Source organism: Canis lupus, chromosome 4 (assembly GCF_003254725.2).
Source record: "Canis lupus dingo isolate Sandy chromosome 4, ASM325472v2, whole genome shotgun sequence".
Taxonomy (NCBI): domain Eukaryota; kingdom Metazoa; phylum Chordata; class Mammalia; order Carnivora; family Canidae; genus Canis; species Canis lupus.
This window is the reverse complement of record NC_064246.1, coordinates 23,983,706-24,000,323: the sequence shown is the minus strand read 5'-3', so window position 1 is coordinate 24,000,323 and position 16,618 is coordinate 23,983,706. Positions and strand designations below refer to the sequence as shown.

The 16,618-nt window shown below is 37.8% G+C and overlaps 1 protein-coding gene across 4 annotated transcripts in view; it reads left to right on the top strand.

Moving 5' to 3' along the window:
* The window catches only part of P4HA1 (prolyl 4-hydroxylase subunit alpha 1), a 76,739-nt gene extending 62,152 nt beyond the window's left edge, over positions 1-14,587 (top strand). For 3 of the 4 annotated variants that reach the window (XM_049109049.1, XM_049109048.1, XM_049109047.1), the window contains 5 exons: positions 5,217-5,266; positions 8,357-8,422; positions 11,659-11,727; positions 12,214-12,310; positions 13,608-14,587. In XM_049109049.1, the coding sequence (XP_048965006.1) occupies positions 5,217-5,266; positions 8,357-8,422; positions 11,659-11,727; positions 12,214-12,310; positions 13,608-13,678 (353 nt within the window). In that variant the 3' untranslated portion in view covers positions 13,679-14,587. Of the gene's footprint in view, positions 1-5,216; positions 5,267-7,857; positions 7,935-8,356; positions 8,423-11,658; positions 11,728-12,213; positions 12,311-13,607 lie in introns of those variants that run through there. The other variant, XM_049109050.1, reaches the window with a different exon arrangement.
* The last annotated feature ends 2,031 nt before the right edge of the window (positions 14,588-16,618 follow it).

Genomic DNA, 16,618 nt, shown 5'->3' with positions numbered 1-16,618 from the left:
TTGCTATTTGGCTTTCTTTTCACTTCCACTTGCATGATTAATGCTTTTTCCTTCCCTTCACTTTCATTTTTTTAAAAAGATTTTTTATTTATTCATGAGAGACACAGCGAGAGAGAGGCAGAGACACAGGCAGAGGGAGAAGCAGGCTCCATGCAGGGAGCCCAATGTGGGACTTGATCCCAGGACTCCAGGATCATGCCCTGGGCTGAAGGCAGTTGCTAAACCACTGAGCCACCCAGGGATCCCCGTGGGGTTTCCTTTTTATGTAATTCTTTTCTTTTACTGCTTTTTAAATTGTGTCTTTATCACTGCTTTCTGCCCTTTTTCATTACTCTATGTCTTGGTTTGGACCTCCCTGTTGATTTAGTTGGGGGCTATCTCTACCTCCTAGAGGTAGATTTCTGTTTCTTTCCCCAGATTTAGAAACTTTTCAGCTATTATTTCTTCAAATTTTCTGCTTCCTTTTCTTTTTCCCTTCTAGAAACTATATAATCCAAATGTTACCATGTTTGATGGTGTCACTGAGTTCCCTTAGTCTATTTTCATTAATTTTTTTCTTTTTCCTGTACAGCTTGATTGCTTTCCGTTACTCTGTCCTCCAGGTGGCTGGTCTGTTCTTCTACCTCCTGTGTTCTATTTATTCCCTTTAGTGTATTTTTAACTTCAGTTAGTGAATTGTCCAATCTCTGGTTCTTTTTTGTTTTGTTTTAAGATTTTATTTATTTATTCATGAAAGACACATATGGGAGCAGGGGAGCAGACACACAGGCAGAGGGAAAAGCAGGCTCCACGCAGGAAGCCTGACCTGGGACTCGATCACAGGACTCCAGGATCATGCCCTGGGCTGAAGGTGGCACTAAACTGCTGAGCCACCTGGGCTCCCCGTCTTTTTTGTTTTCTATCTCATTGTTGAGGGTATCATTGAGGTCCTTCATTTTGTTCTCAAGTCCCATGAGTAGCTTTATGACTATTACTTTAAATTCTCAATCAGGTATATTACTTACCTCAGTTTCACTTAGGTCTCTTGTGATTTTTTTGTCCTGTTTTTTCATTTTGGGACATACTCCTCTGTCCCCTTATTTTGTCTAACTCTGTTTCTGTCAGGTAAGTCAGCTATGTCTCCTATTCTTGAAAGCAGTGGCTTTATGAAGAAGAGGTCCTGTGGGGCCCTGCAGCACAATGTCCCCTGTTCACCAAAACCCAGTGTTCAGGGGTTTCTCCTATATGTGTTGCATGTACCCTACTGTTGTGGCTGAGCCACTTTTGCCTTTAGTCCAGTCATCTGCAATGGCTCTCTTTCCCTATTGTGGGCAGGTTTAGGTCCTTGTGTTGTTAGTGAGCCAGTCTGGAACCACCTTGGGCTTAAGCTGAGTCAGATCAGATATTTGCCAAAGATGTAGTGAACCAAACTGCAGGGTGTTTTCCCTGTGTTGTGCCCTGAGAAGTTTTTGTTGGTGGGCGGGAGCTACAGGCAGACCAATGTCTGCCCCCAGCCCACTGCTGGACTGCAGTTTAACTAGTGTATTTATCTTCACCTCTCCCCAGGGCGGAAGTCATTTTGGAGTGGTAGAGGCCTGTGTCAGGGCTACTTGCACACTGCTAGGCTTGTGGCATTAATTAGCCAGGTGGACTCTAAGAGTGTTTTGGAGAGGGCTGGAGATCATGGTGCTAGCAGGATCTGCACTGGTTTGCTGCAGGAGGGAGCCTACAGCCCCTGGGAAAACTCCTGCCCAGGTTGGAATGGAATGATGGGTCCATAGAAAAGCTCAGGAAAGGGGGAGGTGTACTCTAAGATGCATGCAGCTGTGCTGCGGGAGGGGATCTGAAGTTGCCTAGGATGGAAGTGATGTGTCTGTAGAAGAATGTTGGGGCAGGGCTCTCACTTTTAGCAGGAGAATGTTCTGCTGCCTTGGTTCCCACAGGTATCTGTGTTTCTAGGTTGAGACAGGGGAAGGAAATGGCACCTTCTAGCTCTTTTGTTCTTCGAGAAGTCTCCCTCAAATCCCTGTCCCTCCAGCATATGCTCTGAGAATAGTAAATAAATTACCTTCCTATATACCCCAGGCATTTTTCAGACTGCCTCTTCCATATTGTATCTCAGCTGGGCTCTTTTTGCACTGGATTCAGTTTCTTCTAGCCCTCCAGCTCTCCCAGAGCTGAGCTTACTGATTTTTAAAGTTCTAGGTGTTAAGCCCCACTGATTGTGAGAACTTGAGAAACCAGAACCCTCTAGTTTTCAAAGCCAGATGTTAGAGTTTCATCATATGCATATAGCCATGCATGTCCCTGCCTGGGGCACCTAATGTGAAGGTCTGTTCCTCTTCCCTCTCCACTGCATCCCTCCCTCCCACAGGCAGACCCACAGCGTTTGGCTCCCAACCATGTCTCAGCTTATCCTGCCATCTTCAGTGTGGCCTCTACATTTAGCTGTGGAGAGTGTGTTCCTTCAGTCTTCGGGTCATTTCCGGGTTATTTACACTGATTTTGGTGTTATCTAGATGTACTCACGGGACAAGGTGAGCCTAGGATCCTCCTATTCTGACATCTTTCGCAGAAGTTCTTGGTTGCTTTGTGCTTTAGATGTCTAAGAAACCATGGCCTAATGCATGGTCACAAAGATTTACACCTGTGTTTTTCCCTAACAGTTTTTTTTTTTTTAAACTTTTATTTATTTATGATAGGCACACAGTGAGAGAGAGAGAGGCAGAGACACAGGCAGAGGGAGAAGCAGGCTCTATGCACTGGGAGCCCGACATGGGATTCGATCCCGGATATCCAGGATCGCGCCCTGGGCCAAAGGCAGGCGCCAAACCGCTGCGCCACTCAGGGATCCCTCCCTAACAGTTTTATAGTTATCTTGTACATTCAGATCTTTGATCCATTTTGAGTCAGATTTTATATATGGTAGGAGGCAGAGGTCTTAGCTTCATTTTTTTCATCTGACTATCCAGTTGTGTCAGCATCATCTGTTAAAAAAACTATTCTTATTGAATTGTCTTGGTAATTTAAAATATTATGAATATTGAGAATTAAAGTGCTTTATTTCTTTGTAAACACTTATCAAAAATAAACATTCCTTCTTCTTGTTGTGAAATGATACAGAGTAAGCATGTTTTCTCTGCCTTTGCAAATTGTCATATATCTAGGTTTGGGTGAGCTTTCAACATTTTATCTTTCGTGCTTTCAAATATCCTTGAGGATACATAATAAGGTTTGTTTTTTACTATGAAGATTTTTTTCCAATGTCACTTCCTTCAAAACATCTTTATTCTTTCCATCACAGTCACTTTCCTTATGTTAATAAGTTTGCCTTCACAGTTCCTCTGGAACTGTATGTAGAGTTTCTTGAACAGCACAAGTAGAAGCATTCCCCTTGTCAGTTTTTTCTGTATCTCCATTTAGGTTTGATTTGAATTGTACTTAAAGTATCATTACTTTCCATTTCTATGCTGTATGTTATCTTTGTTAACCAGTTCCTCTTCCAGCTATCCATTTTTATAAAATATCACATGGGTTTTCATTGATAGGAGGCAACCCAACTACATACTTTGCTGTCTTTGTGTAAACTGAATAACAGATATGCAGTGATAGACTTTGAAAGAAGTGATTGGTATTTGATCATGATGTGCAGCTGTTATTTACATGGTAATTTGTGGACTAAAGCACTAGCAGTGACAATAGTGCTTTATGTAATTACAGTTACTATGTTGTGGTAACTGAATTTTAAACTTAACGTTGTTGGTGGTCTGATGTTAATGATTGACTAAACTATTAGATTTGTGCATTTTGGAACTGTGCAAAGCAGGATTGCCTATATTTAAATTTGCTTAATGAAGTTGCCATTTATTCCATGGTAATCTACAACTTCCTTGGTATTTATTATATTACTAAATATATATCTTATTTTTCCTGATCTGTGTTTATTCTCATCTTCACAGAATCTTTAAGCCTATTTGATAAAGTTCTACTTAACTAGGCTGATTCAACTCAACATGTCTACAACATAAGGAGTCAAATATCTAGAGTACTAATAATTTACATAGGACTTGGGACTTTGCTGTGGGCAATACTCTTTTAATTATGTTCTCCTTTCATTTCATCAGCAGTGCTGTTTAAATTACATTCTCCTTTTATTTTGTCATATTGGGATGCAAGGAAGGAGTTAAGGAAGGTATTATTCTCCTTAGTTTACAAATAAGAAAACAGATGATATTGAAAAGTTACATATATTATAACTAAGAAAGCTAGAATTTACAGTCAGACCAGATACTTTTCTTATTTTACTGCTTCACACTGGGACACTGTCATTACCAATTGAAATTGTTAGGGCCATCAGGAATAATTAAGTTTCGTGTTAACTTCCTTTTTTACTGTAGGGTAAAAAAATATGTAGGAGATTTTATTAAAATAGATTGGGGGACGCCTGGGTGGCTCAGCGGTTGAGCATCTGCCTTCGGCTCAGGGCGTAATCCCGGGATCCAGGATCGAGTCCCATATTGGGCTCCCCTCATGGAGCCTGCTTCTCCCTCTGCCTGTGTCTCTCTCTCTCTGTCTCTCATGAATAAATAAATAAAACCTTAAAAAAATAGATTTAGGAGTTTCCCAGCATTTGAGAATTTGGAAAACACGAGTCGTGATTTAAATTCCAAAGAAAAGTGTTTAGTAACTGATAATAGAAATCTCAAAACGCTAATTCTGGGAAATTTTAATTCTAAACATTTTAATTTTAAAATTCTAGCTCAGGGGCAGCCCCGGGTGGCTCAGCAGTTTAGTGCTGCCTTCAGCCCAGGGTCTGATCCTGGAGACCTGGGATCGAGTTCCACATCAGGCTGCCTGCATGGAGCCTGCTTCTCCCTCTGCCTGTGTCTCTGCCTGTCACTCTCTCTCTCTCTCCGTGTGTCTCTCATAAATAAATAAATAAACTCTTAAAAAAATAAATAAAATTCTAGGTCAGATTTAAGTCATGTATTAGAGGAAAACACGTACCCAAACATTTGCTAAAGAAAAGCATATTAACTAACGTTCTAAAACATAGTATAGTAGCTATCCTTAGTTTTTTATCCTTGGTTCCTTAAGAACTATCATTGATTTAAACTGCTTTGCCTTTAATTTCTCTAGGAGTAGATCACCATGACAAAATAGGACTTATGTATTTTTTGAATAGTACTCTTGATTTTTCTTTTTTGATGCATGCTTTGTTCCTCTCCTTCAGGTAGCCAATTATGGAGTTGGAGGACAGTATGAACCCCACTTTGATTTTGCACGGGTAAGTAACAACAAAAAAAGAATATAGGAGTTCTACTGAAACTCAGGCGTGACATGTTAATTCTGTTCTTTTAGTATTAAAAATATATAGCCTGTTTGCAAATTTTTGGAAGCACAGTGGAATAGATGATACCCTATAAAACCTTTTTAGCAGTAAAATAAAAAAAAACCCTAGACACAGTAAAAAAAAAAAAAATACGATACTTTTAAATGCATTGCTGAGCCTGGAGGGAAGTAAAGGCAGTTCCCAGAGGCAAAATGAACAAAGAAAACCTAGAAACTAAAATTAGAGTGAAGGCAGGGTGGTGGTGCAAAAAAGCTGAAGCTAAAGGCTTGTGCTTCCGGGAATCTAGAGCTTTGAGGACTGACTGCTCTGTGAGAGGACCTACCACTGTGCAGGCTACTGAACCTGAGAGACACACATATAAAACCTGAATCTCCAAAAGGGTTACGCCTTCAAAGAGAGAATAGCATCGAAAATAATCTGCTCTGAGTCAGGAGTCTTAATGAGAGTTGCTTGTCATCAACTTGGTGGGGATGTAATGTGTATGAGAGACTCTTCCGGGAGTTTGAAAGCATATGCCTGCTCCCACATTAACCTTGGATTTGAATTTTCACTACCCTAGAAGAGGAGAAGTTAAAGTTTTCCAGTTAGATAGTGCTCCTTGGTACCTATCCTTGGCAGAAAAAAACTCTTGTCCTCGTTGAAAACAGGCATCCTCATTCTAGCACCTCAGGAATTCTAAAGATTAAAGTCAGTCAAATATGAACTCCTTAAAAAAGAAATTACTAACTGATGATAAAACGCCATTGGTGAAACTGAAGTAACCAAGCAATTTAGATGCCCCCCAGGATGTTAGGTACTTGAATTATCAGATACAGAATATAAAATAACTCTTTAAAATTAGAGAATAAAAATTAATAAACTTTCAAAATGACTTAACATTTGTAAAACAAGCTCTAGATAGAAAAAAGTAATTGTTGAAATCTAAAGTTTGATGGATAGGGGCACCTCGGTGGCTCAGTGGTTAAAGCATCTGCCTTCAGCTCAGGGCGTGATCCTGGGGTCCTGAGATCGAGTTCTGCATCAGGCTCCCTACAGGGAGTCTGTTTCTCTCTCTGCCTTTGTCTCTGCCTCTCTCTGTATCTCTCATGAATAAATAAATAAAATCTTTAAGAAAAAAATAAGATAAAGTTTGGTGGGTAATTTAAAACAGAGACAGTTGAAGTGAATTAGCAAATTAGCTGATAAATCTGAATTAAAAGAATACACAGAGACAGGAAGAGAAAAAAGATGTAGAGAGAGAGACACTGGAAAATAAATAATATTAAAGCAGTTTGCTAAAAAGCTGTCCTTTACCAAGTTATAAATTATATATTACTAAATCTCAATTAATTAAGCTTTATCATAATTACATCAATTCTAAGAACTGTCTCAGGTATTTTAATAACCTTCTTGATCTACTACCATTGTAAAATAATGGTATATTCTTTTGAAAGAAAACACAGCCTATATTGTGTTATATATAGGCTTTGACCAGCCTAAATACCAAAATCCTAGAATCTTTTTCTATGTAGGCCAGCAAAGTGTATATTTTTAGTTTCTTTCCCTTCTATTTTCAATTATTGAAAAATGTCTGAGTCTTAGATGATGTGAAAGCATACAATTCAAGCCCTGCCATTAGTGCAACTAAATTTTTTCTTAGTTTTTTATTTTGAAATAATTACAAATTCCTAGGAAGTTGCAAAGAAATGTACAGGGAGGTCTCATGAACCCTTCCTTCAGCCTCCCCCAACATTAACATCTTGCATTATCATGGCACACTATCAAAATGAAGAATGAGGGGTGCCTGGGTGGCTTAGTTGGTTAAGCGTCTGCCTTCAGCTCAGGTCATGCATGATCTCAGGGTCCTGGGATTGAGCCCCCTGTTGGGCTCCCTGCTCAGCAGGGAGTCTTGCTTCTCCCTCTCCCTCAGTCCCTCCCTCTACTTGCGCGCACTCTCTCATTCTCTGTCAAATCTTAACAAAAAACAAACAAAAAACCTAAGAGGCAATGAAACAAGCCACCAAGTTTATTCATATTTTCACCAGTTATATTTACACTAATTTATGTGTGTGCCTATTCAATTTTATTACATGTGTAGCTTTGTGAAACTACCACCACAGTTAAGTTGCACCATCACTGCCAGACTCCTTTATAGTATGCTCTGTAGCTGCATATACCCTTCTGCTTCCCATGCCTAACTGCTGGTAACCACCAAACTAACCTGTTCTCTATAATTGTCATTTCACAAACATTATATAACTGTTAAATGCAGTATGTATTCTTTTGAGATCTTCTCTTTTCACTGAGCATAATTCCTTTGAGGTTCATGTTCTTTCAGAATGTATCAATAGTCTTTCTTTTTATTGCTAAGTATTATTTCATGGTATGGATGCACCTCAATTTGTTTAATCATCCTTTGAAGGATGTTAGGGTAGTTTTCAGTTTAGGGCTATCACAAATAAAGATGTGTGTAAATTTCTGTGTGAAAAATCCATTTTCATTTTTCTGGGATAACTGCCAAGAGACTGTATTGTATTTTAATTTAGATTTAAATAGCCAGATGTGAATTCTCCAGCCAGATTAAAGTGCTGACTGTCCAAAAGAATGACAAGCATAGTAGCAGTAAACATTTGAATGGATCATGAGTTCAAAGTAAATCTCAAGGTAAATTTTTTACTCACAGAGAATAGAGTTCATGAATGTAGCTAAGAGGCTGTCATGTCTTGTTCTGTTTTGTTTGGTTTGGAAGTGAAGCTATAGGCATTAATTTTATTAATCTGTGGATAGTAGATACTGGTTTTCATTATTTAGGCTAATAAATCTGGGTTTTTTTCCCCTGCAATGGTCTTATCAAAAGTATTCATGTACAAGCTGAATTGACATCCAAGTATTTGAGTGCCTGCTATACAGTGTGCAGTACATACTATCTGAACTTTTTAGGATTGTTTTTGGCATATCCTTTAGCATATTACTGGTGTTTATTTGCCACTAGGTATTTGCATTACTGAATTTTATACCATTGAATTTGTTGTGTTTCATTCACAGAAAGATGAACCAGATGCTTTCAAAGAGCTGGGGACAGGAAACAGAATTGCTACATGGTTGTTTTATGTAAGTTACAGCTAAAATTTTTGTAAGTTGAGATTTTATTACATGACATTTATTTTGATGTGTTCAGATGTTTTCCTTAGCTCTTATTTAACATAAAGTTTTTACAACTGAGTAAATAGAGGGGATTTTTGCATTTGTAACTTCTTAAAATTGTAATATGAAAACCTTAATGCTAAAATTACTAACAGTCTCTACTTGGAGACGATCATTACTGATATTTTGGAGTATAGACTGTTAATATGTGTACATAGGCATCTCTGTATATATTTGCACTCATTTTAACAAACTTTGAAAGTTTTGTTGATATAAATCAGAAAAGTATACAAATCATAAGTACTATAACTTGATAAATTTTCACAAAGTGAACACATCTGGTGTAAGCAGCAGCCAGATTGAGAGCATATTATAGCACCCTGGAAGCCCCATTATGAATAAACATATTCACATTATTTATTGAAGTTTCAAAACAATATATGATATTTTTTTATTTTTCCTATATGTTTTTAAGTATTTAAACAATTTAAACTTTGAGCACAATAATTTATCATAGTTGTGAGGTTGAGTGGGCTTCACTCCTGATTCTTGCTCTGGATCTTTAATGCATCTGTGGTCAGATGATGACTCACTGGGGTCATTTTAAAGGCTGGGATTGAGACTGGATTTGGCCCAGAACACCTGCATGTGGTCTGCGCTTCCTCCCAGCATGGTGACTGGATTACAAGAGCTCATACGCACAAAAAGCAAGGCTGAAATGCATAGTATTTTTATTACCTATCCTCTGAAATCAAATAATGTCACTTCTCTTGCATTTTATTAACCAAGGCAATTACAAAGATCTGCCATGATTCAGGAGGAGGGGACATAGACCCTGCCACTTGATAAGAGTGTTAGTGTGGGATGCATGGGTGGCTCAGGGCATGATCCTGGAGCCCCAGGATCGAGTCCCACATCAGGTTTTCTGCATGGAGCTTGCTTCTCCCTCTGTCTCTGTCTCTGCCTGTGTGTGTGTGTGTGTGTCTCATGAATAAATAAATACTTAAAAAAAAAAGTATTAGTGTAACAGGAAAAAGAACACGTGGGACAGGACATATTGGTATATATTGTATTTGGAAAATATAATCTCCTACAATGTTGTAACTTTTGTTACCTTAAAAAGATGTATTTTATATCTAGACTTAAATTTTGCTTATTTCATCACACTTTCCACCCCCTACCCCATTTGAATGATATGAAAATGGCATCTCTTTTTATTTTTCTCAAACCCTACCAGAATCTGTGTACCTCTGCTGTCTCTTTTCCTCTCTTTATTGATCCCTTCTGCCTTCCCTGTCTTTTACAAAACCTCTATCCTCCAATCCTCTCTCCCTCCTTCCAGCCTACTTTATCATTCTCCCTCCCTCCTACAACTTCATCTGTTTCCAAAAAGATTTAAGATCCCATAAAAAAAGGATTTAAGTACTGTAATAAAAACGACTCAAAGAGAAGACCAGAGAAGCTGATACATTATATAAAATTCATACAGTGAAATCTTGTATACTTTCTAGAGGTGAGCTCTCCATAATTGTACCAATATATATCCTGCCTTTAAGTGTGATGTTTGTCTGACTTCGATCTGTACATCTTTTTTACTTATTAAATTGGCAGTTATGGTAACTTTAATTTGCATTTCTCTCATTAGAAAGGTGATGTTTAAAAGACATTCAGTCGGTTTTTTTTTCACTTTTATGAATATTGATGCTATATTATTTGGTCTATTATCTGTAAATATTAGCTTTGACCATTCGATTATGTTAGATTATCAATTTTTATGTTCTCCTCTAATTCTGTAGCATTTTGATTAGTAATTCATACCCCCCATTGTTTAAATACTATTGCCAAGTGGGCCATTTAGCACAACTTTTTCATTTCTCCAAAGTCAGTTTTTTCACTACTTAAAGAGCTAATAACTCTTTGCTATTGATGTATTTATCATAGTAAAATATTTTTCTTTATCCCACTTAATGCTTTTATTTTTATTTAAACAATGCCTGGTATTAAGATCAAACTCTGTTTTCTTTGGTATAACATTTGCCTGGCAATATTTTTGTTTTCAGTGTTTATAAGTCCCTGTTTTAGATGTGACTCTTGGATATAGCATAGTTGGTTTTACTTTGTGATACAATCTTTATGGCCTAGGTTTCCTTTGTCTCATTTTGTCCGTGTACTTCCTCAATCTAGAAGATTTGTGTTTTTATTCTAGGTTACATTTAAAAACTTTTTTTAGATCTTAATTCCAGTGGAGTTTAACATACAGTGTGATATTAGTTTCAGGTGTACAGTTTAGTGATTCACCATTTCCTTATATTACCCGGTACTTATCACAAGTGCCCTCCTTAATCTCCTCTCCCCCACCTCTGGTAACCATCAGTTTGTTCTCTATAGTTAAAAATTCTGTTTCTTGGTTTCTTTCTTATCTTTCTCTGACTTAGCATAAAACTCTCTACTTCTGTCCACATTGCAAATGGCAAGATTGCATTCTTTTTTATGGCTGGATAATATTCCATTGTGCATATATACCACATCTTTATCCATTCATCTTTCTTGTTTATTTATTCATAAGCAACTCAGAGACATAGGCAGAGGGAGAATTGGCTCCCCAATGTGGGACTCAATACCAGAATCATGACCTGAGCCAAAGGCAGACACTCAACCACTGACCCACCCAGGCATCCCTGTCCATCTTTTAATGGATACTTGGGTTGCTTCCATAATTTAGCTATTGAAAGTAATGCTGCAGCAAACACAGGAGTACATACATCCTTTTGAATTAGCGTTTTCATATTCTAATACCTAATACCTAGGAACACCTACTGTAACTACACTAAAGCTAAGCAGTGAACAAATGAGAAGTCCTGCCCCCATGGAGAGGATATTCTAAGTGCAATAAATGCATAATTATACCCCTGTATTACTTGATTTATTGGTTTTAAATAATCTCTTTTTACATCTGGCTATAAAATATAAATGATACCCATATCTCCCTTCCTATCATTTCTTTACTTCTTTTAAGTATATAAACCTAAGCAGCATCTTGTTTTTATAAAAAATTGAGTAGCATGCACAAACCTATGTTAAGTAGAAGTTAAGTAGAAGTCCAGATGTTCTCATATTCTCTGCAGTGTCCTTTCTCCCTCACAATGGCACATTTAACTTTATTATGCCAGTGCTTCTGATAATCGTTTCTGGAATTCTTACAGATGAGTGATGTGTCAGCAGGAGGAGCCACTGTTTTTCCTGAAGTAGGAGCAAGTGTTTGGCCCAAAAAGGTAAACTTGATTCCTTTGTTATTTTAATTTTGTGAGTCTGTTTTTTCCCTAAGGAAGAGATGCACCCTTTATTTCATGGCCTAATTAATGAATTACATTTTTTAAAGATAGAGATAATGTAGTCCTTATGTATACTAGATAAAATTTTGAGTATTTTTATGGCACAATTTACCATGATTATCTAGAAGTAGTGAACAGCCAAGGATTAGTACTTAAAAGTTTTCATTTCTGAAATGGGTTCCATATGATGTTTATCCCTCCATCTTGCTATTGTAAGGTTTGTTAGCTTTGTTTTGGCAAATACTCTTTTGTCAAGCAGCTTTGTGTTATTAGCATTTTCATATGCTCACCAAAATTTTGTAAATGATTTACTCATATTTTTAGAATTTTATTAGGAAGATAATGCTTCCACAGGAAAATTAAATTATTGCAAAAAATGATAACCTGATATGTTATGTAGAGGTAATTTTGTATTATTCTCCATAGGGTACAGCTGTTTTCTGGTATAATCTGTTTGCCAGTGGAGAAGGAGATTATAGTACACGGCATGCAGCCTGTCCAGTGCTGGTTGGAAACAAATGGGGTAAATATTTCCTATATTCTCTTCTAAGATTTCAGTCTTATTTTGAAATTAATGTCTGTATCTTAAAAAGAAAAGAGAACTCCTAACATTGAAAGGGATTCAGCCAAGTCAGTTTTTGATCTTAATATTTGCTTTCAAAGATCAGAATTCTGATGACCGTTTTTAACTTGAATTCCCACTTGAATAAGACACTATCTATCCCTCAAGAAGTTTACAGTTATTCTGATTGAGACATGCTAATGGATAAATAGAATATAGTATAGTGCATTACTAATACAGAGATGTAAACAGAAGATGGTAACTCATTATATTGGGGCTCTAAAGCTTAATTTTAAAACTTGGTCTTGAAGCTAGAGCAGTATGTTTTCCAGGAATGTTAGGGACCAGGACTCATGAGGCTAAAGAGATATTCAAGGTCATGCTAGTGCATGACCAGCCACATTAAAAAGATATAGAACCAGATGGTTTTAAATAGAGGCTAAATAATATATAAATCCATTTCAATATGTATTACTAGCCACATTTCAGGTACTTAGTAGCCACGTGTCTAGTCTAGTGGCTACCATATCAGACATAGCAGGACTAAGGACTGACACCTGATTATTAGGATTTTAAAAATCTCCCCTGATGATTATAATGCTTGAGAATCACTGGACTAAAAGAGAGTAGTGAAGGGGAGATCATTTAGAAAGTTCTTTTCCCTTGTCTAAGTGGGCAAGGATGAAAGCCTGGACTAAGGCAGCAGCGAAAGGGTTGAAGAGTAAAGAGGCTGAAGAGATATATAAGAAAAAGTGACAGGGTAATTATGGGTCCTAGTTTAGATATTTTATACACGTTGATGCCACTGATTGGTCTGTAGGATATAGGAGGAGTAGACAATTCCATCTGATGTACGTTGTAAAGCAGTATCTCAGAATCAAGGAAACTTAATTATGAGCACATAATAGTAGTGATTGGTTGTAGAGTTGTTCCTGGAGAGTGGAGCCTTTGTGTTCATTTTTAAAATGTCTCTATCAGAGATTGTATTTTGCAAACAGGAAAAATAATGTTCTGTCTGTACCTAATCTTAATTCCAATTGCGTTTCATTTCAAGCCTTTCATCGAACATCAGAAACTTTAGGAAATGCACAAAAACTCTCAAATGTGTGTTCCTACTTTCAGTGGAGCTCTTCATCTGCCTTCATCTTACTTGGTCTTGAACTTTTAGCTCATTTAGAAACTTTGATACAGATATAGCTCCTGCAGGTTCATTAAACTAATTAGATAGTAAAGAATATTATTTTTTTTTCTCTCACAGTATCCAATAAGTGGCTCCATGAACGTGGACAAGAGTTTCGAAGACCATGCACCTTATCAGAATTGGAATGACAAATAGGCTTCCCTTCTTCTCCTGTACTCTAATGTGTCTGATATGCACATTTTCCAGTCTTAACTTTCCAGAGTTTACAATTGACTAACACTCCATGATTGATTTCAGTCATGAACCTCATCTGATGTTTCATCTGTGGACAATCACTAACTTTGTGGGGGTTTTTCTTTTAAAAGTAACACTAAATCACCATATTGTACATATAAACCTTTAAAGTTCAGTTGGTATCACAGAGGATAAAGCAAGGTAGACCTAAAAAGTGAGGAATTTTTACACTTTTATCTTAAAGAACTTCTTGGATAAAGAAAACAGTTTAAGCATCTGATTATAGTATCTCACTATATCTCAGTAGGGAGTAGCTAGAATGGGCCATCTGATTAAGGAACAGAAGCCTCACAGTATGTACCTAGGTATTAGGTTTACCTAGTCTTACTTTTCCGGATCTACCTGAAGACTAGGAATAAACTAGGCCTCTAATCAGGGTTCCACTTGATGTTTGCCCCATATGCTATTCTGAGTTGATTGTGGTGAATTAAGTCTGTTTAAGTTAAAATACTTTGATTAAAAAATTTTTAAATACAGATCCCTATATAACAGTGGGTCTTCTTAACTAAAATGATCATTAGTCTCTTGCCCCCTTTTTTTAAATGATGAGTTTGTCCATAAAATTTACTGTTTTTCTTAGTGCTAATACCTTGCCTCTTATTCCTGCTACAGCAGGTGGTGATATTGGCATTCTGATAAAATATTGTGCCTTAGGAGACTGGAAATTTTAAAATGTACAAGTCCTTTTAATGATGAGGGAATTGATAGAAATTTTCTAAAAAGCCAAAATGTTTTTTTCAATTCTGAAATGTGTTGTGACAACAATGACCTATTTATGATCTTAAATCTTTTTTTTAAAATGTTTCTGTTTTCTGTGTGGTATTTTTCATATTTGAATGTGAATGCATGCTATAGTGACACAGATGATTCTATTGATGTTACTATTTTTTTTTTTTTAATGCATAGGACTTAGGTTTATCCCCTTGGTATTCATTCACTCTAATGGCACACTCTTACAGTAGAAAATTTAGGCTCTCTGAACTTTCAGATATTTATTCAAAATAGGTTTCCTTCTAAAGGAACTACAACTTTACTATGGTTATGGAGCTATTACAATAATGGTACTTAAGCTTTCTCTTTTTCAAAAATATGGCGTAATATAAAGCTGTGACCCTAATGAAGTATACTAAGTTTATACAAGGGCTCTTTATCTTTTATGCACTCTTAAAATATTTAATTTGGGTAAGAAAGTATTATTACTTTTACCAACTTAAAAAAAAAAATCAGTGAAATTCCTTTCTCCCAAATACCCTTTGTTTCACCCAAACTATTTTGGTAAAAAATATTGAAAATAAGCTTCAGTACTTTACTTAAATTTTGTGACCATAGAGGATTTAAAAAAAAATCCTGTTAGAAGCAATGTAAATGTGAGGGGATAGAAATAAAATGGTGGTTCAGTGAATGGAAACTAACCTTTATTACCTTACGTGTTATAGCAAGTAGAATAAAAATAATATATATTTCAGAAGGAAATGACATTCTTACAAATTTCCTCATTATATTCAACCCAAACTCTCCATGGGGATCAGTAAACTCTTTTCAGTATTATATCTTACAGGACGTTCCCAAGTTTCATTACCAACTATTTTTCATTCCAAATGAAAAGGAGGAAAAACAAAATCCTGTCAAAAGCTTTGAGCCCAGTGGTCATTGCAATCTTTTTTTTTTTCTAAAGGTGAACATTAAAATAAATGAGGGCTACTTACCAGCCCTGGATGCCTTGGGGCACAGAAAAAAACTGGTTTAAAAGAGAAAATAGAATAGAAAGGAACTCTGCCAAAGGATAGGGAGCTGTTAGAACTCTCTGGGTTGGAGGGGCTAGTAAGTGCCATGGTTATGTCCCCCTTCACTTTGATAGCATGGATGAGAACAGAGTCAGGCAACCCTAGCATGCCTCGAGTCCACACCAGCCCCAGTCATCCCACCAAGGCAGCCTCAGCTGGAGCCAGGATGGGGCACACACCAGGATACTCTTAGTGCTCACTATAGCACCAACCATCTCAGTAAGGTGACAGAGGCCCATAGCACCCCAAAACACTCCAAACCTCTACCACTTTGGCTCCAGAGGACTTGCCAGTACACTCGTGGCACAGCACTCCAGAAACCCCTAGCCAGTGCCTGCCTTGGTTCCAGCCACTCCACCAAGGCACCACCCCGGTGTGGAGTGCTCCAGGATTCATTGGCCCACACCCTCCCTCAGCTCAAACTGCTCCATAAGGGCATCCCTTGCACTGAGTACCCCAAGACACCCCAGCTTACACCCACTTGAGTTTCAGCTGTCCTGCCAGGGTGTTCTCTGCACCAAGAGCCCCCGGACCATGCCAGCACATGCCTACTTCAGCTACTTTTACCTGCCAGGGCATACCCTGTGTGGAGTGCCCCAGAACCCCCCATCTCACACCCAGCCTTGGCTCCAGATTCCCCAGCTTGTGCCTCACCAGGGTACCCTCTGCAGAGATCCCAGGGACCCTAGTTCATACCCACTTCAGCTTCAGTTAGCCTGCCATGGTACCCTCTGCACAGAGAGCACAGGAACCACCCCAGGCTATGCCCATTTCAGCTCTGGCTATCCCAAAAGGACAGCCCCAGCGCCCCAGCACCCCAGCCTATGCCAGACAGCTCCAGCAAGCAAATCAAAATCACCAGGTATACACAGTCTACACAGGATGGCCATACATGAGACCATTCCTTTGAGTTTAGAAGTAGCTGTCCCACAAAATTCATGAAATAAACACAAAGTCAAGCAAAATGGGGAGACAGAAAAGTATGTTCCAAGTGAGTTAAGACAAAACCTTTGAGAGAGAACTAAATGAGATGGAGATAAGCAATATGCC